Source organism: Archocentrus centrarchus, chromosome 13, assembly GCF_007364275.1.
Source record: "Archocentrus centrarchus isolate MPI-CPG fArcCen1 chromosome 13, fArcCen1, whole genome shotgun sequence".
NCBI lineage: Eukaryota > Metazoa > Chordata > Actinopteri > Cichliformes > Cichlidae > Archocentrus > Archocentrus centrarchus.
In genome coordinates this window covers 17,168,637-17,186,817 of record NC_044358.1, presented here as the reverse complement: position 1 = coordinate 17,186,817, position 18,181 = coordinate 17,168,637, and the positions used below count along the sequence as shown (strand labels likewise).

The 18,181-nt window shown below is 41.2% G+C and overlaps 1 protein-coding gene across 1 annotated transcript in view; it reads left to right on the top strand.

Moving 5' to 3' along the window:
• Positions 1–1,463: 1,463 nt before the first annotated feature.
• The window catches only part of b3glcta (beta 3-glucosyltransferase a), a 76,228-nt gene continuing 59,510 nt past the window's right edge, over positions 1,464–18,181 (top strand). The window contains exons 1-2 of the mRNA XM_030744592.1: positions 1,464–1,717; positions 12,266–12,309. Of these exons, the coding sequence (XP_030600452.1) occupies positions 1,654–1,717; positions 12,266–12,309 (108 nt within the window). The 5' untranslated portion in view covers positions 1,464–1,653. The remainder of the gene's footprint in view (positions 1,718–12,265; positions 12,310–18,181) is intronic.

Below are 18,181 nucleotides of genomic sequence, written 5' to 3'. Positions count from 1 at the left end.
AATTCAATGATTTGGATGGATGAGTGAATACTTTTGACAATATAGTGTATTTGTCCAATTTTGGTGAGGCTGCGCAAACTGTATCCTCAGTTTCCTGTTCTTAGCTGGCAGGAGTGGTGCTCAGTGTGGTCTTCCGCTGCTATAACCCATCTCCTTTAAGGTTCTGTGATGCTCTTCTGCATACCTTGGTTATAAAGAGTGGTTATTTGAATTAGTATTGCCTTCCTATCAGCTCAAAGCATTCTTGCCACTCTCCTCTGACCGCTGGCATCAACATGGCATTATCACCCAGACACCCAAAGAAACACCACTCACTGGAAATTTTCTCTTTTTTAGATGATTCTCTGTAAACCCTAGAGATGGCTGTGTGGGAAATTCCCAGCATTTACTGAAATACTCAGCCCAGCCTGCCTGGTACCAACAACCAGACACTCAGAGTCACTTAAAACCTTCTGATGCTCAGGTTGAACTTCAGCAGCTTAGTTCAACCATGGCTACATGTCTAAATGACTGATAAGATATTTGTGTTAATGAACAGGAGAACATGTGCACTAAAACAATAATAGCGTGTATAAATATACAATGTAAAAAAAAAACATGGAGGCTTTGGAAAATATGAATCAGAAACATGGAGCCAGCTACTTTATGGGGGTCTATAAAAATCTACAAAGAAGTGTTGGGTGGGTGGGGAGAGGGGAGAGTTTTTGCTACGCCTCTCCGTATGTGCAAAACCAACAGCCTGCAGTGCTGTATATAGCAGATCTGCACATCATTATTCAAGGGCATAAGCTGTGACCTCTGATTGACTTTTTCCACAAATGCATTATAACACAGAGGAAGGAAACCAACTGTCGACATTTTAACAATGGCTGCATCTTATTTAGGCGTCTCAGTTCCAGGATCCTCCAATTATCTAAGCTGACCTAGTGGTACGGTTTATGAGAAGGCATAAATGGAACCAATTAGTTTGTGTCATTATTCTGGTATGACACGACAAATGTTTACTGTGTGTGTGTGTGTGTGGGGGGGGGGGGGGGGGGGGGGGGGGGGTGACAAAACTGTACAGAAAATTAAACAGTTATATGTGAAACTCTTCACAAATCTCCAGAACAACTACACATCCGATTAGTTACTCAGTTAAACAGAAAATGTCTATTAGGCTAAATAACATTTCTCGGGTCCAGCTTCTTAACTGTGTGGATTTGGTGCTCCGCTCCAGCAATTAAATATTTGTGTTGACTTTTACCTTTTTAAATAATAATGAATTATTAGCCAAACCTTTACACTGTTAGGAAGCTGACTTTCACGGGAGCACTTGAAGGCAGCATCTGTAAGTCTCCTGTACGAACCACCCCCCCCCCCCCCCCCCCCCCCCACACACACACACACATACACACACACACACACACACACACACACACCGTCTGCTCGGGCAGCCTGTCAGCTGAGCTCAGTGAATTCATCCCGCCAGCAGAGCGCGTCCCTGCGCCTTCTACAGACAGCGGGGATGCCTCCTACCGGAGCACACATCTACTCCCCGTTTTCAGTGAAACTGTGAAAAGGAAAAGCCCTGTTTGTTTTTGAACAGTCAGAAAGCCCGTGCACCGCGAGCTTTCTCCGCCACCCACACCGCTCAAACGGGACTCTCCCAGGATGCTGTCGAACAGCCCACACATCGGACACAAAGTGGCAGGCTGTTTGCTTTTCGTCTCCTTCTGTAAGTACTCACTTTACTTTCTAATCTTCCAGTCAGGGGACGGGGGCTCGGACCAGGAAGCGAAGCTGATTTTGTTTTGGGTTGTTTTGGGAAGAAGGGACAGTGTTGCGCTTTAAACAGCTTCGCCAGAGGCGCGAAGAGACGAGCTGTGAGTGGATTTTCTTAAGTGTAAAGTGCGGAACCACGATCCGCCTCAACTTCCTGAGGAGTTCAAAGGCGATTTGCACTTACCGGCTGCCATGTGGCTTTATGTAGAGCCGTGAGTTTATATTAGAGTTAATGGCAGCTGAGACGGTTTAGAAGCTGTCTCAAGGCATTTCTGTTGAAGTCTATCCCCCCCTTCGCGACAAGCGGGGCTGCTTTTTCCTGACATATCGACGTTGCACCGGCAGGAGTCAAGCCCGAGGATCAATGCACCTCAGGCTAGAGCTCCCAAAAGCTCCAAGTTAGGGGTTTCTTTGTTGCTCTGGATGCACGCTTGGAATTTAGAAGCAAACGCAGAAGATTAAAAACCCACGATTAATACCATAGTTTAGTCCTAAGACGGAAATTATATCCACAGACTGACAAATGAAATGATATCTTTGCACTTTGAGTAATTTTTAGTCCAGTTTGTTGCAGAAATGTTGGCTACATTATGTGACGCTTCCCTCCATGAAGTTGATTGGATGAATGTTTAATTGATTTAATGTTAAATCTTTTAGGTGAATTGATTTAACACGAATGAATGTGTGTTTTAAGCACTCTCCACTGATACTTGCATTTGCATATTTGTGCCTGTTCTCCTGTGTGTGCCTATTTCATGCACATACAGTCATATAGTCAGTGATGTGACGGGTCTATTGCAGCACACAATTTGTGGCTGCAGCTGGGAAGAGGATTGCACTGAGTGACCAATATTATATTTGCCCAGTGTACCATGGTGAAGGTCCACCTGAACAAGATGAGATAAATGCTGAGCTGCCTGCCTTGCTGGGTCTGAAAATTGTCACGGTGACAAAAGTTAAATAGCTAAATACACAAGGATCTGCAAATGCGTTCCATTACCACAGGTCATCCCCAGTACTACAGATTTATTATTAATTGGATTCGACCTGAGATAATTAAGATTTTAACCTACACTTAGCTACTAGTTTACATTCCCCTCTTTGCTTCCTCCACACCTGAATGTGCTCACGACATATAAAAGCATTCATTTTGTAGACTTCATTTGTGTTTGATCGGAATTCAAGAAAAAAAAAATCATGTTATTAATGATCATCTTCCTTCCTCGGGTTCTAATTGCTAGTCAAAATAAATAAATAAAAATCAAGCCTTGTCTCGGTTTAATTCATTCTTAATAACAAGAAGAGGATTAAATATTGCTTTAAAGCTTACCTGAGGATGTTGCACATTAAATAAAAACCGATTGGTTTGAACAACTTTACAAGTCTGTGCATGTGTGATGTGAAAAATGCAGTACATTCCAGGCAGTACGAGCAGCCATGGTGTCTGCTGCAATCGACTCTGTGCCCGGGTGAAAGCTCTGTTTGTGTATTTGGCCCTGAGTCAAGCACATTTAGCTGGGCATCACACTCAGACAAGGCTGCTTGTCTGCTCCCCCCCCTGTATGTAATATTCATGGACCTAACATTGAAGTACAGCCGAGGTCTGGAGAATGGCCAGTGTGGTGACATTAGGGTGCCACCTCTGCTGTTTTTCAATGATGTTGTCCATGAAGCCTCAACCAACTGTCATTTCAGATGTGCACTCGAGTGGTTTGAGGCTGAGTGCGGTGCAGTCGAGACCGCCAGTTTGAGACCACAGCACATTTTCTGGATCCACATGGGGCGCATTTCAATTGTGGAACATGTGGCAGCTCCACAGAGTGTTGCTTGTTGACATACTGATAGTGTAGTGATGTACAATATTTGGGGTTAGGGTGCTATATACAAACTGTGGATTCAGCTTTTCGTGCTATTGGTGAACCGGACACATTTATCACTCGTGGCTGGAGAAGTTCTTTGAACTGTGCTGTTAATTTAGAGCAATTCAATCTGAAACTCCAGTTATTTATTCAGAACAAAACATGAACAGTTGGTTTGCTGGTTGCTGACATATTCATTGCAAACAGGTTATTGTCTTTTTTTTTTTTTTTCGTTACCATATGTCTAAGTGACAGATTGCCAATTTATCTTCAGAAAGCTTTCCCCAATTCCTCTATCCTAGGATGACTCAGTTCAGTGACAGTAAAAAGGATTGTGAGATTGAAGTGGGTGATGATGGAGAGAAGGGAGAGCTGAGCCAGCCCTTAAACAATAGTCTTTGTCCTGACCTTCAGCTGTGGTCACTTTTGGGTTTTTAGAAGTGACTGAAGGAATACGGCCGACATGGTGAGGTGCTTTGAGATTCAAGATTACTTTGGGGGTCTGACTGCTGGTCTTGGAGCAGAAAGATGACTATATTGACTACTCTGAATGAGCAGCTTTTGGCTGCTCAGAAGTTCGTTAACTGTTTAGAGTGTTGATTTTAAAAACATCAATTTAGCTTCATGAAAAGGCAGAGGGCTGGTTTTAAGAACAATCTGCACCACTGCGAAATTCTCTCGGCATTTACTGCAAGTCTGTGACAGAAAGGCGAGGACGCTGTTATGTTTGCAGCTGGGTGTTAGTGCATACGGATTTGTAGGTGTTTCCCTGGTATGGTGCGCAGCTTAGGTTCAGTGAATTATAAAATCTACTAGGGCCGCAGCCAGCAGTTTACTACAAACTGCTGAAAGAACACAATAAAAGCATCTTTTTTTTGTTTTTTTGCTGTTGTTGTGAGAGTGATCATGTGAAGCATTAATTTATTTGGCGTAACGGTGAGAGATGTTATCAGAGCAAAGGCATAAATGGGGCTCAGTGCCAAGGCTTTGGCTCTGTCTTGCAGCTCTTCATCGTGTCCTCGCCCTGAATGCTTGGAGCTGGTACATTTCTGGTCCTTAATGCTGGTACTGCTGGTATTTTAGTGTCACAGAGCAGAATTGAATGCAGAGTGTCAGAGAGAGGAGGGAGAATAGTTAGCAAATACAAGCATAGGTGCCATGGCTCTAGTGCAGGCAGCAGAGCTCCTTTTTGCAGCGTTTCATATACAGACATCGGTGCACAATGAAAACTGCTGCAGAGCACACTGTCTTCATTCACGAGTGCACACACAGTTCTGCAACTCACAAATTGCTTTCTTGAGTTTAATATTTATTTGTCTTTACTCCTCTCTAGTATGAAATCTCACTGTAAAAATACAGCCATTAATGTTTCTTTTTTGCCCACAGGTGGCTGTGAATCTGATTAATTCCTTTGACTTTAATAAGTAGCTGCAGCCTCTCACGGCAGTCGGAACAAACAGCGATGCGCGCGTTTATGCACATGGCATGGCAGCCTTATTAACTTGCAGATTGGCCAGGATCTGAAGTTAAGTAATGCTTGGTGTTTTTCTTCTGCATATCCTGCTGCTGGTCACCTGTTATATGCAGATCTAAGACCTGCACATAACAGCAATCCATTCGAGCTGTGAGATTTGAACCACTTCTCAAAACCTCCAAGAGCTAACACGGTCTCCATCAGTTTTCTCATATAAGATTATTATAACATATCGATTGCCATGCTGTTGAAACACAGCTTAAACGATCCTACCACACCAATGTTTTTGTTGTTCTGTTGGCCGATTACTTGCTCCCTCATCAGGTCTGCTTGTTTTGACCACACAGTTTGCTCTCATCTTGGCAGACAGCATTGATCATTACTGAAATGAACTGGCTATGTATGTGCCTGTAAATTTGCATATTGTTAGAAGATTACCTCCACACCTTCCCGCTCCCGCTGGCAACATTTTTGATGTTTACCATATTGTTTTTTTTGTTTTTTGAAGTCGATTAAGTTGTGGAACTGTCTAACATGGTACCTTCATATGGTAATGTCATATCAGTCCAAAATTATCCATACTTTAAAGTATACTCTGCTTTAGTTACTATTTATTTACCATTTACTATGGGACCATAATTTAGAATATGAGCATTAAGTTGTATAAAATAAGACTTTAAAGTAGCAATTGAAAGCATCCATTAATTTGGAAAGTGTAGACTGAGGTTATAGATCATTTTCTCATAAAAATCACATTGGCTTCACTGTTAAGACTGGGAGGCTGCAGCCATCTTTATATACAGTTTATGCTGGCATCATTACAAAACATGCTCCTGGATGCACCCAGTTTCTGTAGAAGAAACTGTGGCAAAGAAAGTTTCTTGTACTTTGGTTATGTCTCTCTGTCCGAGAGTCTGCAGCCGACCTAACAGATCTGTTTCTGAGAACAAAATGAGGTCACGTTAAAGAATGGATGCGGTCCGACTTGTGTGTACTGAGAGTAGCATTGTCCTTGTCCTTTACTTTTTAATATATTTCTAACATGCTGCATCCTCATCTGCTGTATGAGCCCTCTGCAGCTGCCAGGTTGTTGTTTTCACCTTGTGTGTGTGTGTGTGTGTGTGTGTGTGTGCGTGTGTGTGTGTGTGTGTGTGTGTGTGTGTGTGTGTGTGTGTGTGTGTGTGTGTGTGTGTGTGTGTGTGTGAGCGAGTGTGTTTGTGTGTCATTCTGGCAAAATCTAATCCTGGAGACACCCACTGTAGCAGAAACACCCACAATGGCAGCTTTGAGTACTTTGGCATCTTTGTATGTTTTTCTGTTTGTGGAGTAGAGATGAAACAGTATGAAAAATTAATTTCATGATTACAGTGACCAAAATTATCTTAAAACTATGATAACATTTATTTATTTAATGTAATTAGCATTTAAATAATAATAATTTAAAAAAGCCGTGAGAGTAAGCTCCCTAGCTCTAACTGGATTAGGTGTTGCTAGTATGAATCCTAGATGGCTGCTGGGAATGTTTGAGCTGGAAGAGAAAGTTTAAATTTAATATGACACAATCCCAGACGAAGCCTCTGCATCTTGCATGCCTAACAGTTTGCAGAGCAGTTGTCAAAAAATATAAACCCAATGAATTATTACAACTGTGTGTGAAACTGTGTGCCATCTGTGCCAACCCTTTGAGGAGCTTTATTTATAATAGCTTTTACTGTCTTTGTTGCTGCGATGTGGGTGCGATTTTTTTTTTCAGTGGAAGAATTGCTGGCATCCTGAAATCATCTTCACACACTTAAGTTATGGTAGGTTTTCTTCAGCCTGGAGTTATTGTTTATCATCACAGACCAAAGCTCATCATGACATGATACACAGCGTTGATATACAGCTGCATTCAGTCAAGACTGAACAGTGACAGAGTTTTATTCATATGTAAGACCCCAGTCGAACAGGCCTAGAGACTCATTGGTAACCATCAGTCGCTAGAGATCAAAGCTGGTGAAATCAGTCGCGAAGAGGGTGCTGCATCAAAAACCTCACTGTGATTGGTTTGGTTGCTAGCAGATTGACTTGTGCCTAAACCCTTGTCAACAACTTGCTATGTGGTGGTGAAACCTGTGATGCAAACCAGAAACAGAGTGTACACCATCACAATAAATTCTGCACTGTTTGAAACGTGTTGGTTGCAGAGGTACGACTTTAAAAGTGAATGTTTTCCTTTACCGGTTTGTGCCACACTTTTCAGGTTTCACTCTGCGAGTAATTGGAAAGCGTTTGCAGACAAGTTGGCGTCTTCTATGCAAAATACGGCAATTTGCCAGTGACTGAAGGGACGCAAAGAGGTTCTCGATGCAGCAGCATATACCTCTGTGTGACTGATTTCACCTGACAGCTGCCAGCAACCACTCGCCAACTGGGCAGAGAATACACATTTCTCCCCACCGACAGGTGGTTGCCAGATGGTTGCCAACTGCTCTCTAGGCGTGTGGCTTAGGTATCGTTGCAGCGGGTTGAGAAGTTCACAGGTTCGCTATCTGAACTGATTGCTACAATCACTACAATTAGCAAGCAGTTGTCCGATACCCAGGGGAGACCCATCTGATCGCGGGGCTGTGAATTTTTTTTCTGGCTAGAACCCTGGGGTTCTCCTGATGTACTTTTCTTTTTTTTTTAACATTAATAATGCAAACATAATTAAGTGCAACCCAACCCCAACCATTTAACTAGATAAGAATGCAGATAGATCAGCCATCCTAGCACACACTCCACTTACCGACACAGTCACATTGGTGCATCTGGATGTTGGTTGTGGACATAAATGATGGGATATGGATGTAGATTCCAGGTACTGAGCTGCAGTCACACAGCTGTTGGCAGTGGTGGTGGGACCTGCTATGATGTGTGATTTGGAGATGTTTCACTGTCAAAAGGACAGGAGGCAGAGCTGGAGGTGGCAGAGTTGAAGATGCTGACATCTTCATTGGCAGTGACCAGGATGGACAGGATTAGAAATGAGTATATCAGAGGGACAGCTCAGGTTGAGCATTTTGGAGACAAAGTTAGAGAGGCAAGGTTGAGACAGTTTGGACAAAAGGAAAAGGAGGGACCATGGGTTAAGCAAAGGATGCTGAATCCTAGCTGCCAGGCAGGAGGAAAAGATGAAAACCACAGAGGAGGTTAATGTAATGAGGAAGGACATGCAGAAGGCTGGTCTGACAGAGGAAGATGCAAGTGATAGGGTGAAAAGGAAGCAGATGATCCAATGTTGCGAGCGAGGCAGCGGCTGAAAGGTGAAGAAGATGAAGAACCTACAGCCTACAGAATGTTATTTTAAAAAAACATTTAATATTAATAAAGCAGGACGAAAATTCACTTTGCGTTCAACTTGAAGATACTTTAATGATTGAAACAGAGCAACGTGAGAATCCAAAGCAGTACCTCTTTCACCTCTTGTGTAATTCAAGTCAAATATTCGCTCAGCTTTTCTCTCGTTTCATGTTTGGTTCTTTTACCAGCCACTTTACACCATATTGTACCAGAAAGTGTTGTTGTGTAAACAGGAGGGCTATGGATGCCCTTTTAGAAGAGGTTGGTAAGAGCTGAATCCATGTTTAATGGCCCTCAGCTTGGCAATGTTTGTGCGCTGGTCACAGAAGTGGTTTCTGGATGGCAGCCCTGCCACATATATCAGCACTGTGAAGCTAACACAATTTTAGATTTTATTGTTTTTGCCAAATTAAATAACTTCTGTTTTTTGAACCACTGCAGCTGCAGCTCAGGGCCTTCACTATTCAGTCTATCTGGAAGCTCTTAACTGTCTCATGTTGCTTTGAATACCCCACATGGACACGGTGATTATCAGAGCTCTTTTAAAGCAGACACTGATTGCTAATTTGCATTCAAGTTAATATAATACACCTGAATAACTGCCTTTGTTAATGCGATTTAGTTACTTCAAAGCACTTTTCATGTGGTGTGTCTGTGTTTCCCAGCTCCCTCTGTGCCCATTAAATGCTGGAAGTAATTAAACATTAAGTCAGACACTGACCAATTGTCAAACAAGCAAACCATTGTTTAATTACTATGAATCCATTTTTCATTAGCAGGAAATGGCTCTCGGTAGAACCCTTCAACTTGCTTGAATTTCATAAAGTATCTAGCCACTCTGCATATTTTCACTGTCAGACTCTTTGAGTTCTCCTAAGATGTGACCTGAGTACGCCGTTTCTCAGCTAATTGCTCCGGACATCTGCTGTTATTACGACAGCAGTGTAAATTGAGCAGCTTGTTTAAAAGCCAAACCATTCCGAGCTTTCCTCGTGTAAAGGGATTTCGAGGCTTTCTGAAATCGAAGCCACTCCACCTCAGTGTGGCTCGACTGAAAACATGGTTGGAGACAACAGACTTGATTATGTGTGCTGAGGAGGCATCGAGACGGAGGCGCTCCCGTCACACCTCCCGATGTTATGTATGGAGTTATTCCCCCTCTCGCTTTCTGTGCGTCTCTGCCTCTCCTCTCCAGGGTAAGCCATGAAAAGACGGGAATGTTGAGCAGATGTAGGAGAATGCATTGTGAACTTGTATGTATTCCTGTAGGAAGCCCAGTTCCATGCCAAATGTTGCATTTTTAATACTGACAGACACCAGAATACCGTATGATGATGTAGTCTGCTTGCTCTACATACTTTAAGCTTTGCTGGTTCTCTCTTTATGTTTGTGAACACCACATGGCCATTAGGATATACAGGTATTAGAAAATAATGTGTTTTTTGGACAAAATTGAGTTTTGCCGGTTTCATGTGTCTAATGGACAAAAAAAGGAGGCAGTGTAATCCATGTTGTGATTCCTGCAATGCACAATTTGTCATCTTTAGCTTCTCATTTTATGAGTAAGCTCAGGATTATTTTTTGTTCTTTCTTTTCCATTCTCTCGGCACCAAATGCTCTGTAAGATGCAGACTTGTTTGTGGGAAATGTCTGAAGCGAGTTACCTTTAAAATGTAATGGCCTAAAAAAAAAAAAATCAAAGAATTTGCCAGTGGTGCCGGTCGATGCATTGTGTTCTTTGAGCAGGGACAATATCACAAAACTGCCAGAAACACGCTGAAAATTCATCTTATTTACACACAGTATGGTTTCACACTCCAAAGGGAAATATTTGACCCTGTTCAGAAAACATGTCTGAAATAACTGCATTTCTTTATTCAGAGGGAAGTTACTATCCAGGATTTGGGATTGATGTTAGCAGTGTAACTAATGACAGAGGAACAACATAACTACAGTATATAGCTAATGTGCGATGCCTCTATACTTGTTCTTCTACCGCTTGTATCAAAAAACAATGTTTTTTTTAAAGTTCCATTTATATTCCTGTGATCTGACGTTTTCATCCAGAAATGAAGCACTTGATGCTCAGTTGCCATCGTTGTGCCAGCTTTTTGCTAAATTTGCTAATCCGCCATCATTTTCACTAGAAATCTTCTGAAACTTGGCACAAATACTCTGTTAAGGCTCTACAACATAGGAGAGACGGATTTTCCATTTTTCTCTTTATTTTTCAAAGTTTTCCCGCAATACTTTACATTAGTGTTTACCCTTAATCCCTATGCCTCCCTTATTCCTAGGCCGACTCTTTTGGTACGAGGATTCAATGTGCAAAGCTCTACAAAATTCTTCAGACAAATTTTTCATTTTCACTTTTTTTTTTTTTTACCCATTTTTTTATTTTTAAATGTTTCACTTAATTAACTACTTCTTCGTTATTCATTGGCTGAATTTTTTAAAACTTAGTACAAGGATTCATTGGGCAAATCTATACAAAATGCTGCAGATGAATTTCAGATTTTTCACTTCATTATTTGTTTTTTTTACAACATATTATTATTATTATTATTATTATTATTATTATTATTATTATTATTATTTAGGTGGCTTCCATATTGGCTTAAATGTTGAGCCTGGCAGCTCTTTTGATAGTATTATATAATAATATTAATGCTATTTTTAATTAGCAAAGTCACTGCAGAGTCATTCTTTTAAGATACTGCGTGCTGTGGAAAGATTGTTTTGTTCTTCTGTTAATTATCTGAATGCGATTCGTATTTGGCTGATTTAACGGCTCATCGGCATCGTTTGTGTTTTCTTCCCATTTGTCTCATTTTGTCCGCATCACCAAAAAAGCACTCAAAACTAACTGCAAACCTCTGTGAATAGTAGCAACAAACAGGATGGGTTTTTTTTAATGCGAGAAAACCTTAAAAATGTTAGTGAAGAGCAGAAAATCAGCTTCTTATGTCTTCTTTTTTGAAATAAGAAAAATTCCTTCAGTTCCGTTAAACTGAAAACTATCAGCATCCACTGTTAATTTTCGGTGCTTTAATTACTAGAATAATAAGGGTAATTTATTCCAGGCTTTGCACACAGAAGTGTTTAAATTCACTCTTTGAGCTCTCGTAATAATTTTAGTAAGTGTTCCCTTACAATGGATTGACTCGATATGTGACCAAATTTGTGCAGACTGGTCACAAAGATTTTATCAGTCTTATGAAATATATGAAATATAGGTGAAGATCCTTTACTTTGGATATTAGAACCTCACAAACGTATCTGCTGCCTTTAGATTTTAATCTGAACTCTCTGCTGACCTCTTTGATGGCCGCAGTGCAGTGAGCCAGGAGAGGAAATTTAACTATTTTTATGTTATATCATCTAATTAAAGTCAGATTTAAAGCTGAGTGCTGCGGGAGTGAAGGCAGTGTAATTTAATATAAATTGCTTTATTAATTCATTCTCAGCAACTCTGCTGTTTTTGATGTATTGATTTGAAATCCTGGGAATCTTTCGGAGAAGATTTTCTTGTCTCAGAATCGATGGCAACGTAATTGGATAGAAGCTCTCCGGGCTCTAATTACAATCTCGGATGGATGAATGGTGCTGTACGCTTTCAGAAATCCAACAGCAACTCAGAATGGAAGAAGGCCCTGAAATACCTTTTTAAAACATATTTTTTTCCTACAAATAATAGCATAAACAAGTTGTTTTTTACTTTGCATGTTTACAACTGCTTTTAGACGATGAAGACTGAACTCCAGAGGAGACTGTTTCACTTTGGAATATTTTGTTGCTTTTTTGAAGGATTATTTTAAATAACAATCTCTTTCCATTGTTTCAGTTTATATCGACCTCGCTGCTGGCAGCTCAGAAAAAGACACACAGGTAAGAGAAACAGTTGATCCCGTTATTCTGTATTTGCTATGTGAAAATGATAACTGATACCCTGCACTGTTCTGGTGTCACTCCTTTCTTTCTTGCTTTCAGCTGGTCAGCAGGCGTCCACTTTCTGACCAACTGCAATAATTAGCCACATTGTTTTTTTTGTTGTTCTTTAATTGATTGGTTATTGGCCTCTAGATCAGAAGTTTGATTTGCTCAGCGAAAAGTCGATTCCCTCTTTCTGTGAGTTCAGCCTCGTTTTCTCGCTCTTGCATTTTCTGTAGTCTGCTGTTGCTGCTTGATAAATAATTAACATGTTCAGTTGCTCCACTTCTCATTGGTGTGAGAAGATGTTGACAGTAAGCCTCCTGGCAGAGGTGCTTAGCATCACAAAAATGGGAAATTACTGTCTTACTTTTTTACTGATGTCAACTAATTCTTTTCCTGCTCAGGAAGTTTTGCCCTTTCGCTTTGACACTTTTTCACCCCCCCCCCCCCCCCCCCCTCCATGTTCTTATAAATGATGCAGAATTTGTTTTTAACTAAACCTGCAGTATGATCCAGCAGAATATAAATATCCTAAAACATTTGGTTCTTTGTTAGATTGTATTCATGAGAACTGCAGAAGCTATTGGGATCTAATATAAACCAACAAGTAAGTCAGTTTCCTAATAAAATAACCAAATCTATCAGAAAGAAAGGATACTCATTCAAATCACGACACTACCCCCCCCCCCCCCCCCCCCTTTTTTTTTTTTTTAACTAAGGGACCATTTGACACAACTGCCTATCAAACAATACAGCAAAGATTTATATGACATCCACTCAGGAGAAGAAACCCATTAGGGGAACTGAAAAGAGCTGAGTTTTTACAACAATGGGAAGATAATCAGGAATAAAATTGCTAATGTGCTGAAAAAAAAGACATGATAAAAGCAGAGAAACCAGTTTCTGCAGTTCCTTTATATCTAAACTGCTGCAATGCATCTATTCATACACTTAAATGTCTGCAAAAAGCACCAGAAAACAGCTCTACATTTTATTTCTGTCTTTTCCTACATTTACCCTTACATGAGGTTGCTAATGGTTTTGAGAGCTCATGTTCTCTATATACTGCCATCATACTATGAGTTTCCTAATGCACTTACTGCCCACTGCATAAGCTGTGGCTGAAGGGACAGTGTAGGTCACCCAGTGCACAGAAGGTTGGTGGTTCAATAACTCCTACTCCAGTCTGCACGTTCAGAGTGTCCTTGGGCCATGTTTACAATGAAGAGTGCTGCACTCATGAGTGTGTGTGCATAGATGAATGTGTGTTTTAATAGAAAGCACTTTGAGTGGACAATGACTGGAAAAACACTATATAAAGTCAATTTATCATTGAGTAAATATTAGCAGGTTTCTCAGGAATAAAGACACTTTGCTTTCTGTATGTGTGACATTTTTTATATTTAGAGTCATTTGTGTGTTTTGCGCAACTCAGGTGAACTGCAAAGTGTGAGCCGGGTTATTCATTGTGTTTTTAGATCTTCTGAGCTGAGAAACAACATTAACAAATTAGAACGGAATACGAATATTTAGGTCATGGAAGCGCTCCAGTTTAGTTCTGGAAAGTCATGGAATATACATCAGGGCCACGGCAGGAGGCTCGAAGGTCATATATGCTTATAAATTAGTTAAACATTAGTTTGTTTGAAATTCTAAGCGTTTCATGAATAAAGCAATTACTAAATGCTTATTCCGCAGATAATTATTGACATTTTACAAAATTGTTTTTGAAAGACGTTCTGCTTCCTGCCTCTCCTGCCCAAACTCATAAAGACATTATTCATTTCAATTTTGTTGAGATTTCTCTTTTTATTGACCAATGAATGTCAGTGATCTTTAACAGGGCCTCATCAGTAGGAAAAAGCGGAAGCAAATTGAATGTGTGTATGTAAACACCATTGCATGGATATTTAGTAGATCAATCCACCAACTTAAGCCTTTAGTCTAAATTGCTGCTTCTTCAGAGCTTATTTCTCATGATTTTCAGACCGAACGGTCAGCACGGAAGATCTGGTGCTACATGAAAGATGATTCCCCGTCTGACATCAAACAGCTGCGCTCATCAGATCCAAATAAATCCGCTCATGCAGTGTGTGATATGGGACATGCTGATATCAGAATGCAAAGAAGCAACAACCAGTTTGCTTACTGTTTGCTCCCTTCCAATGGAAGAAGTAGTTTTGCTTCATACTCCGCTTTAATTGGCTTTTTGATTATAGCGTTGCAACAAGAGGCTCATCATATGTAATTCAGGAAACACAGTTGCAGCTGTAAATATCGGTGTAATCAGTCGTCATCTTTCAACACAGTCGGTGGCTTGCATATGGACCCCCACCTCCCCACCTCCTTCTCCTTTGAAGATGGCCTGAAGCCTCTGATGACTGGCAGCAGTTTGAACTGAAAATGAATTGGAGAAATTGGCAAAGGCAAGCACAGGTGCTGTGATTATCTGCCGCTTCAGGGCTTCATAAACAACAAGAATACTACAGATTTGCTTATGTAAGCATAAGTACCTTGATCTTGTGTGCTTAGAGGACTCGCGAGGAAGGATGCAAGAGAGCTACATAATGTGAGAACAAACCGCCTGCCGATGGTCCTGCAAAGCCAGTGAAAAACATTTCTCTGACGCTTGACCGTGAGGCTTTGGAAGTTATGAATACACTTTTAAAATGAAATACATGACCCAGCCTGAAAGCTGTCTACTCTGAAAGGGTCAGCTTCACCTTCTGGTGGTGTTAATGTATGTGGGGGGGCAGACCAGTCATCCACCATATACACGAGGACAAGCAGAGGAGATGTAACTGAAAGTGTCATGAGGACGAGGTGGGTGGACTCAACAACGCAGACTCCGGAGGAAGGTAAAAGGTGGTTTATTTGGCAACGATAGTAACACCGGAATAATGCAAGGAATCTGGGGCTAGGGGCGGCGGGGCTTCCAGTGGGGGTCCGAATGTCTTCCTCGGGTCTGATCTCCTTGACATGGGTCTCTCCCTCTGCTCACAGTTTCTGAGGCACAAGACAAGAAAAAACAGGTTAGCGCATAGCCAGTACGTGAGACGTTTTGCAGGCGAGAATCTGAGACAGCCAAACTAACGCTTGTTCAGTCAACGATCCAGCGAAGACTAGATGCCATCCACCAGCTTAAGAAGGGGTCCTGATGGCCACATCAGGAACAGGTGTGCGACAGCCTCCTGCAGCAGCTGGTTTGGTGGGAGGAGACTCAGGCTGGCCGAGCCCAGTCAGCAACGAGAGAGAGCGAGAGAGGGACAGAGAGACAAAGAGAGGCAGAGAGAAAGATCCCCCACAGAACCACCCCAGGACTACCAGGGACCATGACAGAAAGTGCAGCTTTGTGAGTCAATGAGTTATTTTGTGTGAGATTAAGTGGTGTAGTTCCACAAAGTTATATAATATAAATATTTTCTTGAGTTTACCTGCAGCCTGTGCAGGAGGGGACCCGCTGTTCTCTGAAGCCTGGGACAGCCGTTCCAGTTACTCCAAAATTATATAGTTTGTTATCTAGACGGCAAATATAACAACCGACTTTTTTCTACTGTGACTGGCTACCTAAAAGTAGAGAAGAGTACCTTTTGTCTTTTATCCTAAGTTTTAAGCACATTTCAGTGTTTGACATAATGATTAGTCTTGAAATTACCAAAAAAAAAGTGATTCCTTAAAAACACCATGTCTGATTGAACAATAACACCTTCCCTGTAATTTGCAGGTTGTCGTTTTTCTGCCGAATGTCATCTGTAGAGCCTAAACGGCTGTCACTAGGAGCAAAGAGAGCTTTTCTTATTACTACCCATCTCTTCACCTCCGGCAGTTGCTTTGCAAAAATCAAACTCAAGAAGAGACGTCTGATGTCTGAATCATTGCTACAACCCGTCTGCAGTGACCTCAGCTCAGGAAAAAAGATGATTTTTTTCTGAGATAGGAAAACTCCGTGAATGCTGTCAATATTCATCCAAAGATCCGAGTACCAGCAGTTCCCAGGCGTTACACGCTAATCTGCATTGATTAAACTCCAACGTTATCTATTATATCTGGAAACATATTGTTTGGAGAAAACCTGTGTACACATAAGCAATGCTAGATTAGCCAAAAGCATTTCATCTTTACTCTTAGTAACCTAGTTTGTCTTTGTCTAAATTACATCAAGTCATGCCTTTTCACAGTCAAAAATAATGTCACTTTTAAATTGTTATTATTAAGAGTTTTTATTAAAACAGAGAAAAAAGGACATGTACTTAATTCCATAAATCAAATGGCATCATTACTGGATCAAACTTAGTGGGGAAAAAAAATATCACTTTCAGTCTATCACAAGTCTGAACTGCGAGTGACGGCAGATTAGCACAGAGATTACAACATGACAATTTCTGCTGTCTGTGCAGTAAAAGAAAAATAATTTGATGAATTATCTAATCTCATGCAGAACAGCAATATCCTCTCTGTCACAATCGAGGTAATGTCTGAACGAAACCGTGAGGAACGTTAACCTAAAAAAGTGACCTGTGCTTGAAAGAGAAAAGCATCACTTCAGCGGACTGATGGACCCGGCCGTGCTGTGGATCACGTGGATGAACAAGGCTTAGCCTAGCTTGAGGGGTTTGTCACTGTCTATGTTTAACTGACAGCAGCTACCAGGCCGGTAGGAAAAGAGACTAAATAAACAAACCACCCCTGTCTCCTTAAAATGACTTTCCTACACAGATAAAGTGCATTCACGATTACAGTCGTGTAAAAAAAAAAAAAGGTTTCAAAGGACTCTGTGTGGTCCCATAAAAAAACCAAAGTACCACAAATTCAATAGCTCTAGCTTGGCAGCAATAACATGAAGTTTTCTGTATGACTTTATCAGTCTCTCACATCATTGTGGAGGGAATTTGTTCCTGTCTTCTTTATAACGTTGCTTCAGTTAATTGAAGTTTGCATACATTTATTTATGCACAGCTCTCTTAAGATCAAACCACAGCATTTCAATCAGGTTTGGATTTTAACACCTTGATTTTTTTTCTTCTTCTTCTAGCCATTCTGTTGTAGATTTGGATCATTTTCCTGTTGCATGACCCAGTTTCAGCCAAGCTTTAGCTGTCGAACAGATGGCCTCACATTTGACACAAGAGTGCTTTAGTTTACAGAGGAGCTCACGGTCGACTCGATGACAGCAAGGTGCCCAGGTCCTGTGGCTGCAAAACAAGGCCATCACCCCTCCACCACTGTGCTTGATGGTTGGTATGAGCCGTTTGTGCTGATGTTTTTGCCAAACGTGGCGTTGTGCATTATGTCGTGATCCTGGATCTGTTGACCCAGCATTTTAGGTTGGACTTAGATTTGAGTTTTGTTGTTCTTTTAAGTGGTTCCTTTGTTACATTTTCTGGTCATGTTCTTAGTTTAGTTCATTTGTAGCTTAAGCCCTTCTTAGTTTAGCTACCATAGTCTTGCGTACGGTTTAGTTATGTGTTGAGTCCCTCAGTATGCTTGCCTCCTCATGTGTCAAGTCTGCGTTTCTGTCTTGTTTATGTCACTTCCTGTTTTGTTTGGTTTCCTGTGCATTATGTTCAGTTTTGCTTCCCTTGTCCACCTGTTCTCCCCAGTTGTGTCCACCTGGTGTGTATTTAAGGCCTCAGTTTTCCTTAGTTCATTGTCGCGTTGTCCCTCACTGTAGTGACTTTCTCTGCTGTGTCTCCACTGTCTGAGTAAACATGTTCTTTAAGCTTAGTTCATTCCCTGTTTCCTGCCAGCAATAAAAGCTGTGTTTTGAGCTTACGTCTGTCTCTGAGTTCTGCATTTTGGGTCCACATCCTGCCTGCCTCACTACCGT